The sequence below is a fragment of the Urocitellus parryii genome, chromosome 10 (assembly GCF_045843805.1).
Source record: "Urocitellus parryii isolate mUroPar1 chromosome 10, mUroPar1.hap1, whole genome shotgun sequence".
NCBI classification, from domain to species: Eukaryota; Metazoa; Chordata; class Mammalia; order Rodentia; family Sciuridae; genus Urocitellus; species Urocitellus parryii.
This window is the reverse complement of record NC_135540.1, coordinates 99,042,870-99,063,641: the sequence shown is the minus strand read 5'-3', so window position 1 is coordinate 99,063,641 and position 20,772 is coordinate 99,042,870. Positions and strand designations below refer to the sequence as shown.

At 30.7% G+C, this 20,772-nt stretch overlaps 1 protein-coding gene across 1 annotated transcript in view; it reads left to right on the top strand.

Moving 5' to 3' along the window:
* Positions 1–8,461: 8,461 nt before the first annotated feature.
* Adgrl3 (adhesion G protein-coupled receptor L3) overlaps positions 8,462–20,772 on the top strand; it is a 479,419-nt gene continuing 467,108 nt past the window's right edge. The window contains exon 1 of the mRNA XM_077803548.1: positions 8,462–8,537. Within this exon, the coding sequence (XP_077659674.1) occupies positions 8,483–8,537 (55 nt within the window). The 5' untranslated portion in view covers positions 8,462–8,482. The remainder of the gene's footprint in view (positions 8,538–20,772) is intronic.

Sequence of the window (20,772 nt, the reverse complement as noted above, 5' to 3'; positions counted from 1 at the left end):
CTAGTCAGGCTAAAGTTATAGCAGAAATATTGCATCATATTCCACAGCCTTAGAAACTTTCCCTTGGTAGTAATGGTCCCTGACTCCCTGTGGGTATTTTAAGCACTGATACTCCATAATGGGCCCCATTACAGAAGGTGTTTAATTTGAGACCTATCCAGGTACACCCTACTGAGATGAGATAATTTCAAAACACATGTGTTTTCTCTCCTGCCTGGTTGTCCTACTGATACACTAACTGTAGGGAATTAAATATAGGAAAGCAATATTATAATATTTTGGGAATCATAAAAGATATGATTCCTTCATAATCTGAAAAAATATTTCAAGCACGGTGTACACATATTCTTTTTATAGAAGGAGATGCTAAAGCATTGGCTTAAGTTCACTTTGCATTTTAAAAATTTGTAATATTTTATAGTAATATCTTACTAATACTAAAATTCCTTTTGAAAAATCACATTGATTTTTTTTTTTACATTGTAAACGTACATGATTTAAAACCAAATAATATGAAAGAGGTGTTTGGCTTGACCACACATGGTAATTAAACCAAAAGGAAACTATGATATACTACTCTAAATTGTGTGCTATACATTCTCCTACAGTCCTCTTTGTTTTGAGAAGTCTTCAAACAAAGTATAAGTACATATGTATTTTTTTCCTTACCATGCAGAAGAAGCTGGAATACAATGAATTTAACATTAATTACTGCCTTATATACTTTAACCTGCACTATTCTAACTTTATTGTTAAGTCAATTATGTAGGGCCTATCATTGTTTTCAGAGGAAACTAGTGTTGAAAAATGGCACATTGTTCCTACTTTAGTCCCCCAAATCCACACCGTAGTTTAATGTGATTCTGGTGATCTAATTTGACATTTCAAAATCATTGACCCAGCAATGGGAATAACTCATTGCCAATCTTGAGTATAGTATCAGTTACATTGATAATATTATTTAGAACTTCTCAGGAGAAAATATTATTATGTTGGTTTTAAATTAAATCCTGGAATTGCACTTATAAAACACATGGTCTCTAGATATAATGCCACAGTTGTCAATCATAAACTACTCAAGTAATTTTTACAAAATTGCCTAAAATATAATTTAACATAAGACAACGCTAGGCTATCCTACTCATAAGGGCTCCCTAGATAGTAAGAATCTAATAAGTATTAGAAACATTTAAAGTTATCATGGCCTGTCATTTAAAATAAGAATGGGAAAGTCAAGAATAATTCTATTTTGAAATATCTTTCCATATTCTCAGTAATATTCAAAATAATCTCAGTTCCCTTATCAGGAAAATCATATTACTAACAGAATAACTTTCTCATGATCATTGAAAATAATAGTGCTAGATTTTGAAACCATTTTAAATATTTATTCGGTAAGTGTCTTTGTATTCTTTTTCAGATTTAAAAAACATGTTCTGTTACTTAAGATAAAACACTTTCTTGGCTCTGGAGAACCTCCAAGATCATTGTTACTATGTTGTTTTCCAAATGAAATTAGTGGTCTTTCCCCTCACTCGCCCAGAATATGCCTGGATAAATACTGGTCTTCAGTATTTATTTAAATATGCCAAAGACATATATGATGCACATGGGACTCATTCAGAAGTGAAAAAATATTGTGTGCATTCTGTTTATGACACAGCATTAATAAGTTGAAGTTTGAATATTTCAGTGTATAGCTGTATCCTCGCTCTTTATCATACTTTATTCAATATGCAAGTTAAACTAATCATAACTAACTAAAAATCCTTACTTTTTCAAAGGTGTGTTGCATAGTATTCAACAGCAAGATGAGAGACAGTGGAATCTTATGATTGTAAGCAAAAACCTTGGGTCTAGACTCAAGTGCAAATCTAACTCAGTCTAAATAAATCTTGGCTCAGTTATTTTTAGCTATGTGACCTCAGCAATATTTTAACCTGTATCCCTCAGTTTCCTCACTTGCTAATTAGGAATAAAATAGCCCCTTCTTCATGGGGTTGTTATAAGAGAATCATAATATTAATATTCACAATCAATTAAGTGAGTTAGTACACGAGAAGCTTTAAGAATAGTGCCTGTCAGGCTTGGTGGTGGTGCAACCTGTCATCCAAGCAAACTCAGGAGGCTGAGGTAGGAGGATCAAAAGTTTGAGGTTATCCTGGGCTGCTAATAGAAACCCTGTCTCAAAAGAAAAAAAAAAGAATGGTGATAGAGCACCTATAGCACCTGTTGTGGGCATGAATCATTGACAGACATATTAAAGATATTAAATCCTTAATAAAGTTAACTGTTGCTATAGGAGAGCTATCATTTTGTTTGGTTTCATGTAGATTTTGGAATAGAGTCCATGTTCCTGTTCAAATGGATTTATGTGGTTTTTAGTAGATACCTGATATATTTTGAAGTTTTAACTATAGCTTGCTTGTCCTTCTTAACTTTTACCTCTCTTTAAAACATGAAATAATTAATCTTTAATTATTATCATAAATGACATTTTAAAGGAATCAGCACCTTTTGAATATGCATTGAAATAATAGCTGTTCTCATTTAGAATGATTTTTTTTTCACAAAATTTTTGATAAAACCTTTAAATTTTATAAGTACTTAAATTAATTATTTGTGGTGTGTTGGTGGAAACCAGGGCTGTGTGGCTTTTCATGTGCAAAGCAGGTGAGCTAACACTGAGCTGTATCCCCAGCTCAGTATTTTCCTTTTAAAGAGCAAGGTATATGATTTATTTACAAATTGTACGCATGGAAAGAACATGAGATACACTTTTTTAGTTCTAATTATGTAATTGTCAAGCAATTGCAATGTCTCCCATACTAGTTGCACTAACAGTTATTTATACTTACCTTTTGTTAACACTCATTGATTTTTGTCTTCAGTTAAGCATATCAAATGGAGGTAAATATTACTTTACTCAAAGCCTATTGGAAATAAGCTCCAATCAGATGCTTTTTAAGATCTAAGGAAAGAGGTTAAGTCAAGGGTACTTCACAAGAAAATGATCCAGTGTAAAACATCAATCTGTTTCTTGGATAAAAGATGTACTGCTCTAAAGCCAAAAATAGCATTGTTCATTAAATCCAAATATGTTCCTAAACATTAAGACACTCATTAGATCATAATATTATCTGAAAGATAATTAAATGAGTCTTTCATTCTAAAAGGGTTTATTAAAATTACCTTCCTAAATGGCTTGTTTTCTAATTTATCCTCAAATTATAATTATTTACAATACAGTTACAAGGGGATGTGTATTTTATTTATGCAACAACAAAAACTGTTAGTGTTCTAAGTAATGTATGATAGTTTATCCTTTCATTTCTTAAAACATATTTAAGTAACTTTAAAATTAACGCTAACTTAAAATTAATTGAATAGAAATAAAATTCAAATTAACCTTATGATTAATTGAATAGAAACCTGTCTTTCTTGTGGTAATCTTCTGGAGCCCATGGAGGAGACAGTGGGGTGGGACTGAGGGAAGGATGGAACCAAAGTTCTTAGTTGATGGTTTGATTTATTCCTGAGCTTGTCTCCTCACTCCCAGTGCAAATCTTCTTACTGTATCTCCTATATCCATTCTATATTTTTCGATGCTAATTTGTTTTTCCTTTCACACAAATCATAGAACAGAAATATTTCTAAAATTCATTGTCTTGACTTTCTCCAAATAATCTGTATTTTAAATCAAAACACTGTGTACTCCCACCAAACTAACTCTGGCAAATATTGTTGATGACACTGCTTACCTAAGGTATTTTTCTTCTCTCCCCATTTTCCTTCTATATGCTATGACCAATTTAATCTTCTAAAAGCATGGTGTTTACAATGTAGCTTCTAATTCTATCCACTTTTCCACTCAACCACTCATAAACTCCTATCAAATGTTTTTCTACCCAACTTAACTACCAAATGTAATCTCATTTACCATTTAAAACCCCACTTTTGAAAATAAATCCCATCATTAAATGGGAACAAGAACTTTTCTCATTTATTGAATTTATACTCTTGCTAGGAATCTTTATAGGTTCTTTATATGTATTACCTTTCTTTAAGCCTTAAAACACCTGGTTAAAAAAAAGTATGAAATTCAGATTTACATATTAGGATATAACAATTTTTGATAATTTACTGTGGTCAGACAGCTAACAATGCAAATAGGATTTAAAACTAGGTACTTCTCACTCTGTTTATGCTGTTGCTCCTGCCTCAGACGTGTGTGTGTGTGTGTGTGTGTGTGTGTGTGTGTGTGTGTGTGAGAGAGAGAGAGAGAGAGAGAGAGAGAGAGAGAGAGATGGTGTTGGGAATTGAACTCCAGGCCTTGTGTTTTCAAGGCAAGCACTCTACCAACTAAGCTACATCCCCAGCTCCTGGTTTAGACTTTATGATGATAGCCTAGATTTTTATTTTTTATGGAAGTAAGGACATTTTGCAGACATAAAGAACTAAGAAATTATTATCACATTCAGATATAGGTTAAGGCCAACACATATTTACTGTATTTGTAAATTTCTTCCAGGTTGTATTTAACTTGTGTACATTATAAAATATACATCTGTGCAGATAAATGGTCACTGCCAAATGTATAACAAATATCTAAAAGTGTTGGTAATTCTCTGAAATCAATATTTGATCTGAAATAGCATCATGGCTGCTAAGCAGTGTTATGCAAATTTGGAACTCTGACTATGGTGTCTTATTATGTAAATGCAAAGCCTGCATTATTTTTCATGTAGTGACATATTAGATATCATAAATAATAGTTGGTTTATTAATTTAATGACTCATTTAGTAATCCAATTTCTGGTATTTATTCAATTTAATCAAGCTCCTTATCTCAAACCAACTATCAGGTATACTAAAGAATTTTTAAAAATAGTGTTTGCATGTTTAGTATCAATATAGAAGAACTAAAAAATTCCTTGGAATATATTCAATGTAAATATTTTTCCTTCTTAAGACAGAGGTTATGCTGATCTATATATGTATGGATGTTTCATGCGATTATATGTTACAAATCGCCCGATTTGTACTCAAATCAAGTTGAATTCACATTTCTTTGTACTGCATTCGATTCATTTCTGTTCTATCTGAATGGATCCTTAGTATTACATTCTATGGTTCTTACTTAATCCTGACAAACTAGATAACTTGCCATTCTACAACATGCTGTCTTTAACCACCTTTGCCTTTACTATAACAATCCTTAATCCAGAGTGTTCTTTGTCCATCTACAGTTCAGGGGAGTCTCATCCATTATTCAAATTCTAGCACAATTTCTCCTCTCTTCTTGCAGGTTTTCCGGATCAACCACACAGTGTTATCATGTGTATTGTTTATAACACTTTGTTTCTTTTTTAAAAATTCGATTTACAGATCATAAATTATGATTTATATTTTAATCTTTGCCTATTCTGCATTATCTCTTGTCCTTTTCTTCCTCCCTGTTTCCTCTTCCTCCTCCTGCTTTTTCCCCCATTTCAATTCGAGAATCATGCCTTTTATATATCACAAACCCCAGTAACCAAATGCAGCAAACACTTGAATCAAATTGACAAAAAAATACGTGAGTGAATTTGTTGAATTCAATGAATCTGTCCTTTATGAATGTTCAAAATGAGATAGAACTGTTCAAGATTGCATTCATTATTAGAACACTCAACTCATTATTACAACTAACTAGTCTCAATGGTTAAGTGATTTATTAGTAATTATTTCATATAATGTTCTTTGGTCTCATAAATATTAGAATATAGGAAAGATCCTTAAACCTCACTGTGATTCTTTAGTTTTCAGGGTCAAATTGTTAGGAGAACCTATTTAATGTATAAAAACTTCTATGAGAAATAGTAGGACCCAAACTCATCATGCTTTACAATTCCATCATATAGCCTCACACACTCTCCCAATTGAGAACTAAGAAATATACTTATTTAACAAATAAGAAAACTTTAAAGGAAAAACATATGTATACTTTCTCAGAATTGAAAACTTTAACTAGCATTTTGAGCTCATTATATATTTTACTCAGTCTAAACTCCTTTGAGACTCATTGAGTTTCTGCCTCATTCTTGTCACATGAAACATGTTAACACTTTGATAGTGATGGGAGAAGACCAGTTATAGTCATTTAAATTTTCAACTTGCTGCGCTGCTCCTTTTCCTGATGAATTAATGTATCATAGAGATTCCATTTCATATTGGAAGGAGTGTTCCATGTAAAATGGCTTTTTAGGAAGGCAGTTTTTTTTTAACGTAATTTTGTTTTTAGACTTTTTTTATTGATTTTTAAAAATGACAACAGAATGCAGTACAATTCTTATTATACATATACTACAATTTTTCATATCTCTGTATATAAAGTATGTGGACACCCAATTCGTGTCTTCATACATATACTTTGGATAATGATGTCTATCATATTCCACCATCCTTGCTAATCCCCTGCCCCCTCCATTTCCCTCCCACCCCTTTTCCCTAACTAGAATTCATCTATTCCTCCCATGCTCCCCCTCCCTACTTCACTATGAGTCAGCCTCCTTATATCAGAGAAAACATTCAGCATTTGTTTTTTTGGGATTGGCTAACTTCGCTTAGCATTATCTTCTCCAACGCCATCCATTTACCTGCAAATTCCATGATTTTATTATCTTTTATTGCTGAGTAAAATTAGGAAGGCATTTTTGGGATTTTGTAGGGCAAGATTATGAAGCATTACTATATGTTTATGACTATGCAATATTTATTAATAAATCATGGATACATTGGATGCTGTCTTATGTGACTTAGTGCATCCCTAATATCTTTGCTTGGTTTTTTTGTATATTAAGAACTTTGCTTTAGAAATGACTTAATTAAAATGTCCCTGTTATATAAAAATTGATTGGTTTAGTAAAGTTAATGACGAGATATAAATTGGAAGAAGTCATCCTAAAAAGTTTACTTTTCTAAAAAAAGTATTCTATGAATAGTGGTATACTTTCTTGTAGGTTATGAGCAATCTGTTCATTCTCATAATTTACATAATATAATTATCACAATTAAATATTAAATTAAATTAATCATATAATATTTAGTCCATGACAACATTGCTCTGCATAAAACACATTTTAATGTATGATATATAATATAAAATTACCAGTTTCAACTCACTTAATGTTTGTATAACCCTATAAATTATATAACATTACTTTCGCCTTTATATAAACAGGGAAACTGAGGTACCAAGTCATTAAGTGATTACTGGAGGTCACCATTCTAGAACAGTAATTGAGATCAGGTAGTTAAGAATTTGTGTTCTTACTAGTGGGATTTAAGTGAACAAAAAACTAAAATAGTTTGATAAACTTGTAATTTTGATATGATAAAGGTTAAGTTGCTGAGGCTGGCTTTGAAATTGAGATCCTCTTGCCTCAGTCTCCTGAGATGTTTGGGATTACAGGTATGCACCACTGCACCTGGCTAGAAGCACATTTTAATAAAATTTTTAAAATTGTAATTTAGGTTATATCGTGCATTAAATTTCAGTATTGAGATTTTAGACAATCAAACATAAAAGTAGCATCTCTTATAAATCTGTAATCACAATTGTTGTAAAATGCTTAGAAAAGTAATGTAGTTAACATGTAGGAAAATTTCTGAAAGAATATAAGTGCCTAAAATGAAAGTAACTTAACTTTCCCTTTCAAACTTATAGTAATAGTGAATAATGAAAATATTTTACTATTTTAATGTTAGTAAAAATTTTATTTGGTGAATGATGATATTTTACTCTTCTGTTAGTAAAATTATATATGTATGGAAAATACTTACGAAAAGCAGTCCTCAAGTCTCCTTATACATATTAAAATTAGTATATTTAAATTAATTTGTCCAGTAGAGATGGTTTGAGTTTGAGGTATAAAAACTATGGTAATACATGCATAAAAATGTTTTTAGATTACTTACCCATTTTATGTTGAAGTTTCGGCTCTTCAGTTGAAAAAATGTTGAATGCAGTGGTACATGCTTGTAATCCCAGAGACTAGGCAGGCTGAAGCAGGAGAATCTCAAGTTTGTGGCCAGCCTTGGCAATTTAGCAAGATCCTGTCTCAAAATCAAAATAAAACCTAAAAAGGTCCTGGGATGCAGTTCTGTGGTAGAGTGCCCTGGGTTCAATCCCCAGTACACAGAAAAGATGGGAACAGAAAACAGGTGTTTAAAGAGGAAATAAAGCAATTCTTCAGGGAATTAAAATAAGAATACCTTCTAATTGATAACCACCACACCCCCTTTTTTCTTCTTTTTTGCAGGTTTCATATTTGGAATATTGGTGTTTCAATTTTTGAGGAATTTTTCTTTTACTTTTTGATTTTGTTTTAATTTTTAATTATCAATCTTGGAGTACAGAAGAGGAACCACAAACACAGTGACTTTCTTTCACGTTTGAAACATACATTCTTGAGGAATTCTCACGCCCAAGCCCACAGCCATGTGGCCATCACAGCTACTAACCTTCATGATGCTCTTAGCACCAATAGTTCATGGTAAGATCTTTAACTAGATTTTTATGTAATGCTTAATGTTATTTCACTTATTCATGTTAGACCTTTTCTCCAAAAACCTTGCTCTGATAATTTCTAGTTTTTTAAAAATCATTTTTTAAAATGAGTAAGTACCATATGTGTAATTTTAGCTATGGTAAATACAACTTTTCAATTGAATTTCTTAAAGTGCCCATGAAATGTTTGCAAAACCAAACGGTTTTGCTATTTTTATTTTTAATTATTAAAAAATGCATTTTTTTGTTTTATCACACTTATGGAAAATCAGCTGTATTATATCATTGTGAATTTTTGGGCTTACATGTTTTTGTGCTTAAAAAATTTGAATGTAAAAGGTATAAACATTTAGAAAAATGATGAAAGAAACTCTGCTTTCCCAGACTAAGTAATCATTTTTTTAGAGTTACTATTTCATACAATCTTTAATACACAAAGTATAAACTCTAACCTCTCATTAGAGTGAAATTGTTTTTGTCATATACCTTTCATTGCAAAAACAAAATGCAAAACAAAACAAAAACCCTACAAGAGAATAGTATGAATATATCCCTTCATTTTTAGAGAAAGGTGATTTTGCAGAAACATGCTAATATACTCCATAATGAACTTATAAACTCATTTTATTCAATAAACTTGATATTTCTTACACAAATATGATAGTATAGAAGTCATATGCCTTTGCAAATTTTATAAAATTCACAATCATTCTGTATGGAAGGATGACTAACATATTTTGTACATCTTAATGTATTCGCTGAATCTTTTCAAAACAGGTAAATTTAAGTCTATATATATGTTCATGTGTTCCTTTTTTATAATTTAAAGTTTTGTGCTAATTATCATTGGGTTTGCACTAAGATAAAAATGATTTAGTACGATCTCATACATTGATAATACTTATAGGAAAGAAAAAGAGGCACAGCTGTATTTGCCAGTTTTTAGGATGTTTCAGAATTTTACATTTGTAGCAAGCAGCTGAAATGCATTTTTAGCCTCTTTAGTTCACTTTTAGTTTTTAACAGTCTTCAGAAACCCATTGTTCACCAATGATGCAATTGCTTATTTCCATTTGAATTGCATTCTACTGTCGTGATGAAAAATAAAAACTGGATAAAATAACTTCTTTCCTTTTTGAAGTTTTCCTCTAAATTTCCTCAGATTTAATATATCTAGTTCTAACATGTTATAAGGTACGTAGATTTTTAAACATGAGAAAAAAAATCCTATTTATACCTTGTTTTAAATAAAGTAAATTGTCAAAAATTTCAAAATGTTTTCTTAATTCATATACTGATGGTTCACTTACGTTCACATACATGAGTACACCAAACATTTTGTTGTATGGGGCAATAAGAATCATATCACTCAAATGAATGCATTTCTAATTATACATACATCTAAAGGTGATTAAAATTAATTTTTAATTTAAAAAGAGCAAAATAAAACTAGCTACTTGAGATTACTTTGAGGATTAAATAAATATCCTATGTAAAAAATCAGGCTCAGTGAATGAAAATTTTATCTTCAAACATGTTAATTTTCTTCATCATAATACTGTGTCCATCCAGATTATTTTTATTTTAGTGAATTAAAACAACCAGGAATTAGCCGGCCATGAGAACTATTTCATTTGATATTCACACTAAGAATTACACACATACATGATTTTTGTTCAAATGGTCACTTTAAAATTACCCTTGTTTGAGGAAGGTATTTAAAAATAGCAAAAGTAGACATTGTAGGAAAGATTATCTTTTTCCAGAGCTGAATTTCTTGGTTGTAAAAAGTGACATCTTGTATGTATTTATTGGGCTTCAAACATGGCTGAGCCATGGATCACTGGTCTTGGATTGTGAGCATGGTGTGTGTATTAAACACACAAAAACATACACAAACACACCCAGAATATCTCCAGATAAGTCTGAGAAGTATGTAAATTCATTTAAAACTTCTGATATATTCATAGAACACATAGAATATTTCCCTGGTAAACTACTTGAGGGTTAACAACCAAAGTAATCCTTTCTGTTTTATTTGGACTACTTAAAATTATCTTGAATTTTAACCAAAGTAGACTAAATAATATTCAGGATTTTTACTTATAAACTTTATTCTTATTACCTTCTATGATATTTTAAAAGTTAGCACCAGAGAAATGCATATTATTTTTTTTCCCTTTTATAGAATGTCTTCTCCTTATTCTTTGTGCTGCCACTTTTGATTTTTGACTGAAGTACTCTATGAACAACCCTTTGGAATCCTGCTTGCTTAAAAGTAGAAGAACATACCTTTAATGAAGTGGTAAATTGTAACAGGCAGGCTAGGGCTTTTTAGAGTATCCATCAATACTGGCTTAAAGAAATACTGTATGACTGAAAATACTCAGATGAATGAGTTAAAATGTCTGATAGTTTTCAAAGTACCTTTGTTTCTAAAACATTCTCTGATGGCATCTACATGTATACTGTTGAGATGTCCAGCTTTGTTTGCCCTCTTGAACCCTGAATATTAGCTTTTCTGAATAATAACTTTTATGACTATCCCTTCTTCCAAAGTAAATAATAATCTTGACTCTTGATTTTATGGCCATAAACTTCAGATATTGGTTTAATTAATCCTTAATACAATCACATGGGTTTATTATTATTTGTGATTACCGTAACTGTTATCTTTACACAGAAAAATATATTGAGATATTGAATGGTAAAGCAACTTGACTGAGGTAGTGTAGCTGCTAAATGACATTGAGAGAAATTAAATTCAAGGACCTTCTGTTAATTTGGAGTACATGAGGCAGAAACACTGGTTACCTGCCTCTTTCATGTTCTTTTGACGCACAGACTGGGTTTTGAAACCTGAAAGACCTGAGATAAAATTCTAACTGTTCCACCAACTAGCTCAGAAACCCTATTTCTTTGTAAACTAGTTAATTTATGTCATTTATCACTAGTAAACTTAGCCAGAACACTGTGCTTGATACTAAAGATATAACACTGAACAAAAGACTTGCATTTCTTTCCTCAAGGAGCTTATAGTACATTAAAAAGTTTAAGCCTGTTTGTTATCTGTAAGGTACAAATTCTTGTAGGATATTTTAAGTAATGGATGGAATAATATATATAAAACTTCTAACATAGTAATTGGTATTTGATAAGTCTTCCATTTTTTTCCTACACCTTATTTACTTTGAAGTGGTTAAACATTAGATAAGCAAAAAATGCAACTATCCTTAGTCTCAACCTGAGACTTGAAGACAATCTTCTCTTTACTTCAACCTTAGTATTCAAGTTTTACAAGAAGTTTCTAAATACTAGTATCTAAACAAAAAATTATTATTAACGTTATTATTGTCTAATCTAAATTATTTGCAAAATGTAGGAATACTTAAACCACTCTTTAGTTGGTAATCTATAATTGTCGAGGGTTAGCTCTGCCAGGTCTCTCTATATTGATAAAATTAGAAACTAAGCTAAAAAAACTAATTCTAATATGCTTATGTTAATTGAATAATCATATTGCTCCAGAATAATCAGAATAATATCAGAATAATCAGAATAAAATAATCAGAACATCAACATTAAATACATATATAATTTTTAAAATTAAGAAATGTCTCTGGTTCTATGTTTATCTGTTCATATTTTATGTCTCTGTGTACCTCTGTATTTCTCTTTTTCTGTTTTCCATGGCTGTATCCCCTTCCTGTAGAGCACAGAACCCCTACTATAATGCAGTGAGAACTGGCAGAAAAGAAAGAGAAGGAAGTAAGGCAGTGGCCAATCTTTGCTAGTGCTATCATAGTGTTGCATGAAGATAAAGTGTACTTTTTTTTTTTGTCATTTTACTTATGTGGTTAAGAGCAAGGAAAACCAAGAAAATTTCAGAACAATAACCATAATAATGTAGGTCCCTGGAGCTCATTCCCATTGGCAGTAAAGGAATATCTGGGTCCATTGTGGGTCACTGGGCTAGGAGATCTCATCCTAGGATGTAACTTCACCCAAGCACCAAAGTTTTGGGAGTCCTGAAGGTGACTTGTCTTGTGCTCATATATTTTAACTACATCTCAGCTTAAATAAAGTTTCTTTTTAAAGAGAGTCACAACTGAAGAGGTGGAAAACAAAATCATTGGCACTTAATATGAGAAACAGAAAAAAAATTGTATAGCATTTTCACAGAAAAACATAGGAATTAAATATTCTTCTAGAAAGACATTATGCATGCTTTTTTCTGAAAGCCTATTTATTGTAAAAGTCACATATGTATTTTTATATTCATGGACTTTACAAGCTAATCTGCTTTTTGTTATGTTCACGTTATTATACTAAATAATTCTTAGGTCCAGATAAAGATCAGATGCATATTTATTTAGTATTTACCTGTTTTTACATAATTTTCTTTTTATTATTAATGTATTTTATAGTTGTAAATTATTTTATGTCAGTGATTTTTTTTTTAAATTCTATATATTTTTTATAATTGCTAACAAGACATAAGACTTGGAAAGTCCAAAATACAAAATGACATTTTACTACCTAATATTTTCCCATACAATTCTTTCTCTGAAGACATGTTTTTCTTTTAGCTGTGAAAATCTCAAGTTCGACTTCTAAGCTCTGCTTAACTTTGTTATTTTTAGAAATTAATCATTCTTGAAATGTTTATAATGTTTGCCAGCCCAGGTAATTTGTAATATCTGCAGTAATATAACTATTTTTATAGTAAAATACCTTATACAACTGTGTTTTATCTGTGTCATGATAATGATATATGAGGTTATTGCCAACATATCCAGCATCATCCACATTAGCCAGTTTATACTGTGTTTTAAAAATATATATTTTGTAAGTTACTGCACCTCTAACATCATGGTATAACTACAGACATGAGGGCTAATAACAAATACTTTGTAAGAATTTGTTTAAAAGCCTTCAAAGCAGCCAGCATGCATGTTAGCAAATGGAAAAGAGTTTTCTTTTGTCTTTGTATTTGCAAACATGTTATATGTGGATTTTGTTAGAGGTAGTCTATGAGAACATGTCTAACTATTGTAAGTAAAATATATCTTTCTTATATTCAGATTTTATTAAGTGTTTGAGGTGTTGGAATATATCTTAAATTTTACATTTCTTGATTTGGGGTGGTCTGTGACTAGAATAGTTTGGTTGTACTTATAATGTCTATTTATTTTAAAAATATTTGAATATTTAAGATACACTCATCCTGTCGCTTTTCTCAAGATTACTACTTCCTTTCATTACAATGTAAGAATGAGGATTTCACACTTATATTTTCATACTGGTAGCCATAGTATATTTTTAATGCATTTGTTTTTAACTTTCAATTTGTTTTCAACTTTTCTAACTTGTAGTTTATCGTTTATTACCATTGATTGAAGATATTTGTTTTCTTATAATATAGTTCTTTTAGTTTCTCCAGTTTTATCTAGGGATAATGGCAAAATTCATATATTATTGTCTGTTTTAATTTGATAGTTTATACCGTCACTACTGAAAAATAACATTAATTTGTTCTTTTTTCAGGTTTAAATTGATACATTGAGAGGAAACTTTTAATCTAATTAATAATTATACTTTTGGGTTTTTCTGAATACACAATTCCTATAAATTTTGTCATGGTAGCAAAAGTATAGATGATTCTCTTCACATCAAAGAAAACATCATATAAGAATTTGATCAAGCAAGCTAGTCTCTTTATGGATTTGCAAGAAAAATACACTGGTTGTGTTTCAAAATAAATCTTTTGAAAGATTCAAATTTTTACATAAAATAGGTACTCACCATGGCATTTGGTAAACTCTCTGTGTTTATTTCACACAGGCATACACACACACACATAATACTTTGTGTTGATTTGAATGTTCTGAAGTCAAAGTTTTAAATTGCTGGTAAAGTGTAAGAACAGTTTTATTTGTTTGTTAGTCATTACTAGAATACCTTACCTTTATTGTCAGTTATTCTCATGCAAATTTAAATCAGAAAGCATAAACCTTGTAGTTACATGAACCATTCATAACATTACTTAGATTTTTTTTTTAAGAGAGAGAGAGGAGAGAGAGAATTTTTTAATATTTATTTTTCAGTTTTCGGTGGACACAACATCTTTTATTTTATTTTTATGTGGTGCTGAGGATCGAACCCAGCACCCCCCGCATGCTTGAGCCACATCCCCAGCCCTCGCTTAGATTTTTATTGCAATCATGTATAATTTGATACATTTTTACAAAATTAGAATAACATTAGATACAATATTTCTCTTATATTTTAAATTAACATTAAATTTTACACTTGTTCTCATAAAAATTTTTTTCAAATTATTTTATTATGCATCTCTTCCAATTACCTATTAGCACTATGAAGAACACAATTATATAAAATTTTGCCATATTGCTAGATAAAATAAGAGAAATTAAAAGAAATATTCTTTTATAAGTTAGTGAATATTTTAAACGAATGGTAGTCAATGATAACATACAACTTTGCTTTTTTCTATCACTACAATTTGTCTAAAACAATTCCCCAAGTTTGACTACAATAATCATGAACACAACACGAACAAGAATATGTATTTAAATATTAAGATATTCTTTGCAGTGGTGTAATAATTTATTCAAAATATTAGGAATTGTTTTTTCTCATTTATCACTGAGAGCCCTTTTGGTTCAGATATATGATTTGCACATATGCACATATGCATCTTTAGTCAAAACAGTTAAGAAATGCATTTATTCCTTAAAAAATATCATGACTAAAAACATATGGAACCAATGGGAAGAAAACTCTTTAAGGTCACAGGGGGTTATAAAAGTTGCTATGTAGTGTATCATATTGTTGCAGGAAAAGACTGATTATTGTAAAATTATAAAATATTTCCAAATTTATCTTTGTGGATTTTGTACAGTTGCATTCAAAATTTCAGTTTTGAACTGGAGGATTTCTGTGTTGAAACTCAACAAAATTATTCTAAAATATATATTGTATATTAAAAAGGGAAAAATTAATAAAAATGAAACTAATAAGAAGGTATATGCTCAATTGAACATAAAGATCTATATTATTAAATGCAGAAATTAAAAAAAAATATTCCAAAATTTGGCAAATTTATCAGATATGAAAGTGAGGTAGCTAAAACTGCATTGTAGTTTATTTTTTATTTGTAAAGAGATAGAAATGACTTCTTAGAAAATCAAATGTCTAGCAAAGAAGTAGTCAAGAAGTCATTTGTGTGTGCATGAATGTTTTTTAAATTATATATCATAAAATTTGTAAAAGAAGATTCGAGTTATCTAGATCTCCATTTTGAACAATTTGTTAGCTAGGTAAACTAGGCCATTGTCATATAGATTCCAAATTTCATAGTGCTTTTTAAGAGAATAATTTCTCCAAGATATCATGTATTTTCCTTTGTGTGTGTATGGTATAGACCAGGTTAACTGCTCACAGCAATTCAAGAGACCCCAGGCTACAGCACAGATCTTCCAAAGTCATCTCATGGGTTGTTGCCATTGTAGTTCCTAGGAAGTGGGGGGGAATGTCATGGAAATCTCAATGGAAAGTTTTTTTGGGTAACCCATGTCATAGTTACAAGTGGGACTGAAAAGATATAGTTCTTTCATTATTTATTGTGAAAGATAATGTAGTTTTAAAAAGCTAGATAGATCTAAATTAATATCTATTGTTTAAATGGAAGGGGGTTTTTTTGTACAGTTTGCTTAAGATTTATATATTTATATACTGTAAAACATGCCCATTTCGAGTATAGAGTTCAGTGCATTTAAATATATTCACAATAATGCAAACATTACCACAATCAACTTTAGAATATTATCAGTAGCCCAAAAAGAAACCCCGTGTCCCATACCTTTAGTAGTCACATCCTATTTCCTCATACCCTCCAGCCACAGGTAGCCAGTAGTCTACTTTCTATGTCTATGGATTTGTCTATTCTGGACATTACATGGAAGTGGAATTATATGATCCATGATTTTTGTGACTGGTTTCTTTCTGTTAGGATAATAATTGTAAAAGCTATTGATGTCCTTGAATGCTTCTCTACTTACTTATTTGTTATTACAGAATTGCTCCATTGTATGCATATCTTCTGTTATATTTATCAGTTGATGAACATTTAGATTATTCTCACTCTGGCTATTATGAATAAGGCTGCCATGAAAATTCATGCACAGGTTTTGGTGTGAATATGTTTACACTTTCTTGGCTATACACCTAGGAATACAAAAGCTAAGTCATGTGATGGCTATCTGTATGTAGCATTCTGGGAACTGATAAACTGTTTTCCAAAGTGGCTGATGAGTTTTACATTACAGACTATGTGAGGGTTTCCCTATCTCCACATCCTCCCCAACGTTTGTTACTTGTCTTACTTTATGTTATCCACCTTATTGGAGATGAAATAATAGCTTACTGGGGTTTTGATTTGCATGTCTCTGATGTTTATGATATTGAGCTTCTTTTCATGTGCTGATTATCCATTTGCATATTTTACTTGGAGCAGTGCTATTGAATGCTTTCTTCATTTTTAATTGGGTTATTTGTGTTTTTTATTATTGTTTTAGAGAGATCTTTAAAGGAGAGCTAGAAGATATTATAGTTAAAGGACATTTCAATTTTAGGGTTCTTTAAACTGCATTTCTTATGTGAGACTTTTTGCCAGGATTCCCCCACTTTTTTCACCTATTTTATTGTAAATCCTATATCATTTTTCTACCCTCATCACCTCACCTGCCCATTTATTTACATATTTAACTCCTGAAAGTACTGTATTAATTCAATCTTTATTATGAAGATAAAAAATAGTAATTGCCAATTAATGAATTTTTTTCTTATTGAAGAACTTATCTAGGTGAAGAATATACCAAATAATAAGATAATTTATTGGATTTTATTTTAGTTTTCATTTACTCTTCCTTAAGAAAATGATGAAAAACACTGAACATTAATTATGGTGGTCAAAAAGTTTCTAATTTTGGTACAGAACTAAACTCTTACAGATTTTGTATTTTAGTCATTAATGTGATTATTAATTTGTTCAAATTGCATCTTACAAGTGTTTAGTGGTTTATTTTATTTCCATAGGCTATTTTTCTCTGTGTTCTGTAAACTGCTGAATGCCTCTTTTTATTCACGTTAAGAAAGTTTCGTAATTCTATAGCTTTAGGTCTTTATCAGATTCACATATTGTATAATAACGTCTCTGGATTTACTCACTTCATTTCTTTTTACACTACAAACAAATAAATAAAGATGGAAATTGGCAGAAAACCCGAGGTTTTTTTGTGTGTGTCAAAGATTTTAGCAGACATACTATTCTTATCAATTAGGTTCAGCTGGTATGAAAATATTACTACTTTGGAAGAAAGAATTAGAAGAAAGCTAAAGATAATGAATGAGTTTTAACTATGGACACTGAATAGCTTCTGCAGTTGTAAGGAACTGTGGAGGGTGATATTAACATATCTAGAATTTAATGCTTACATGAAGCCCAGAAACTGAAGTTTATAATATTATCTAATCTAATTTGGTTTAGAACACTAACTTGTAAAGCCCTATTGAATGGAATAGAAAGATCTCTAGCCTTAGAGTCTAATTCCATTTCCATTACCTCCAAAATGCATTACCTTAAACCATTTAAATCACAGTGTGCTTATTCATAAAAGGGATAATTAATTCAACTTTGTTATAATTAGGGATTAAGTAAAATGATGTATAGAAAATCCCTAATGCAAAACTTTATGTGTTAACTCCTACAAGAATGAAGTCATTAAAACATACCTTTAGGAATTAGAACTGAAAAACAAATAACTTGGATAGTAAGCAAAATTTAAAGTAAAACACCATGTAAGGGTCACTTACTTTTCACAGAGTTTTTCAAAGACTGCATTGTATTATCCTTAATCCCCAAATGTGACAGTTTCTTTAATTATGAGTCTACACATTTATACTCACATTGATTCCATCATTATATTCAGGACTCACCCACTGGACTGTAACTAAGTCTTTAATGACTTACTAATGAACATCTTAAGCTTAGATAAGCATTCAAAAAAATGCTAAAGGGTGTTGAAAAGCTATTCTGATTGCAAGTCTGTCACTTTTAATTAGATTGTAAGCCCAATAACATTTTCTGTCCTCACCATTCCTTCTAAGTTGGTAGAAACTGAATAATGAATGACAGATATACTCTCACTTTGATATTAGTCACTCCTGAAGTTAAAAGAGGTAATTCATTGAGCTAAATTAGACAAATTATTGTTCTGATTAAATACAAAGATAGAAATAATATTAAAAATTAAAATAGCATTTTACAACATTTAATTCTTTTTCTTGGACTCAGATGACTTTAAAACAGATTGATTTTCTTGTTGCATTAGAGAATAACAGATGACATGAGGAGAATAGATCCAGATACGATTAGATCCTGTAAGTGGAAAAAAAAAACTCCTTATTTATAAAAAGAACAAACAGTCTGCTTTCACATGTTACTAACTCTCTCCAGGCCATTAGAATCCCTCAAAACTAGTTATCTTAAACATTACCTGAATTAGATTAGGGCTATTCTTTACTATAGCTCCCCATACAAATCAACAATGACTGTGATTATTTATGAGTGGTCCTTTTTTCTTGTTTTCCTCTCTTTTGATAGTGGAATTGGTGAAAGCATGTGAACCTTAAGGGTACATGATTTAATAATGAAGGCAGATAATACATGCATTTTAAATCAACAGGCTGGTATGATGCACTGCCTCCAGGGAACAGGACTCAACAATGACTTATAAGGAAGGCTTTTAGATTAGTCACCAAACTGAATAGTTGGAATAGCTGTGATAGCCCAGATGTATTATAGGTTACAGACTGTTGGCAGGTTTATGTTACAGCTCTGCAGACAGAGCAAAACCACCATGTGGATCTTTAAAGGTAGGTAGGTGTCCAATAATAATCACACTATGTATATACAACCAACATAACATAATTGATCATTTTGACATTTCATCCTGTTAACATTTCTGCTGTTGTTAACAAGCATTTAAGCATTCCTTTTGTGTCTGTGTTGAGAAAGGGGGTGGGAGGCAGGTGGTAAGTATCTCTTACTACCATAAAAAAATAGGAAAAAAAAGTTCTCATTCTTCAGGATAGGAAGACAGAACTCACTAATGTGAGAGATCTCTGTCAAAATGTGTATCATTTTCTTCTAATTTTGCCAACACATGAAGTATAATTGGCAATGTGATTAAGAAAGAATGCCCTATGACTGTAGATGTAAAGATTTCTAAAGAAGGAATTTACAGTATTATGAAAGCACAGCTTTCATAACATGAAAACCTTAATATCCCTAAAAAGTGGAGCAGAGGAAAGAAAAGCCAGTGTTATGTGAATAATAAATTTCAAAGTTGTATTTTGAATCTGTTTTTGTTGTTTTGAGGTAGGTGTTTTTAGTTGGAAAAGAAAAATTTACAATTAGTTGTCATTCCTCTGATGAGTAAGCTATGAAATATTTTGTTTAATTTGAATGAAAATAAATCAGTTTTTTGGTCATAAGCCAAGTTTCTAAAAAATTATTTCATTAACAGAAATTCTCTGCTTACTCACTTTCACAAGTGTTTGAAATATTTACATTGCAGCGTTACAATTTAGGCAACCATTACAATGAATAGATCACAATGTTTTCCTTTAATTTATAGTATGCATAAAATGCCAGAGTTGAAAACCAATTAAAATGTGATTCTTTGATATTTTAACACTACAAACCCTTCAGCTTCACTCACAATTGAGCATTTTGCCTCTTTTACTAGTCTCAGTGTGTCTTTTAAAGGTTTTGTAACTTGTTTGAACAGTCTTTTGGCAAAAATTTTTATATTATTTTGTTTTTTTATTATTTTGCTATAACAAGCTATGTAGTATAGAAAAAGTGAGGAACCTAGTCTGAAGGGGAAACTGCTGAACCACATAGGGCATACCAACACTGCATGAAATAGTTCAGATTAGAGAAGAAATCTATTGAGTTCAATGGAACAATATCCAAGTATTCCATGAAAGTTGCTTCACCATGCACAGGAGGGCAATTTATCACTACTGAGCTATTTTATTGTAAGACTAAGAATTGAAACAGATTTTTCTGCTAGAACTTCCATGTTGTAATTGCTACCCAGTAGCATCCACACTCAGGTGCTTGAATTGGA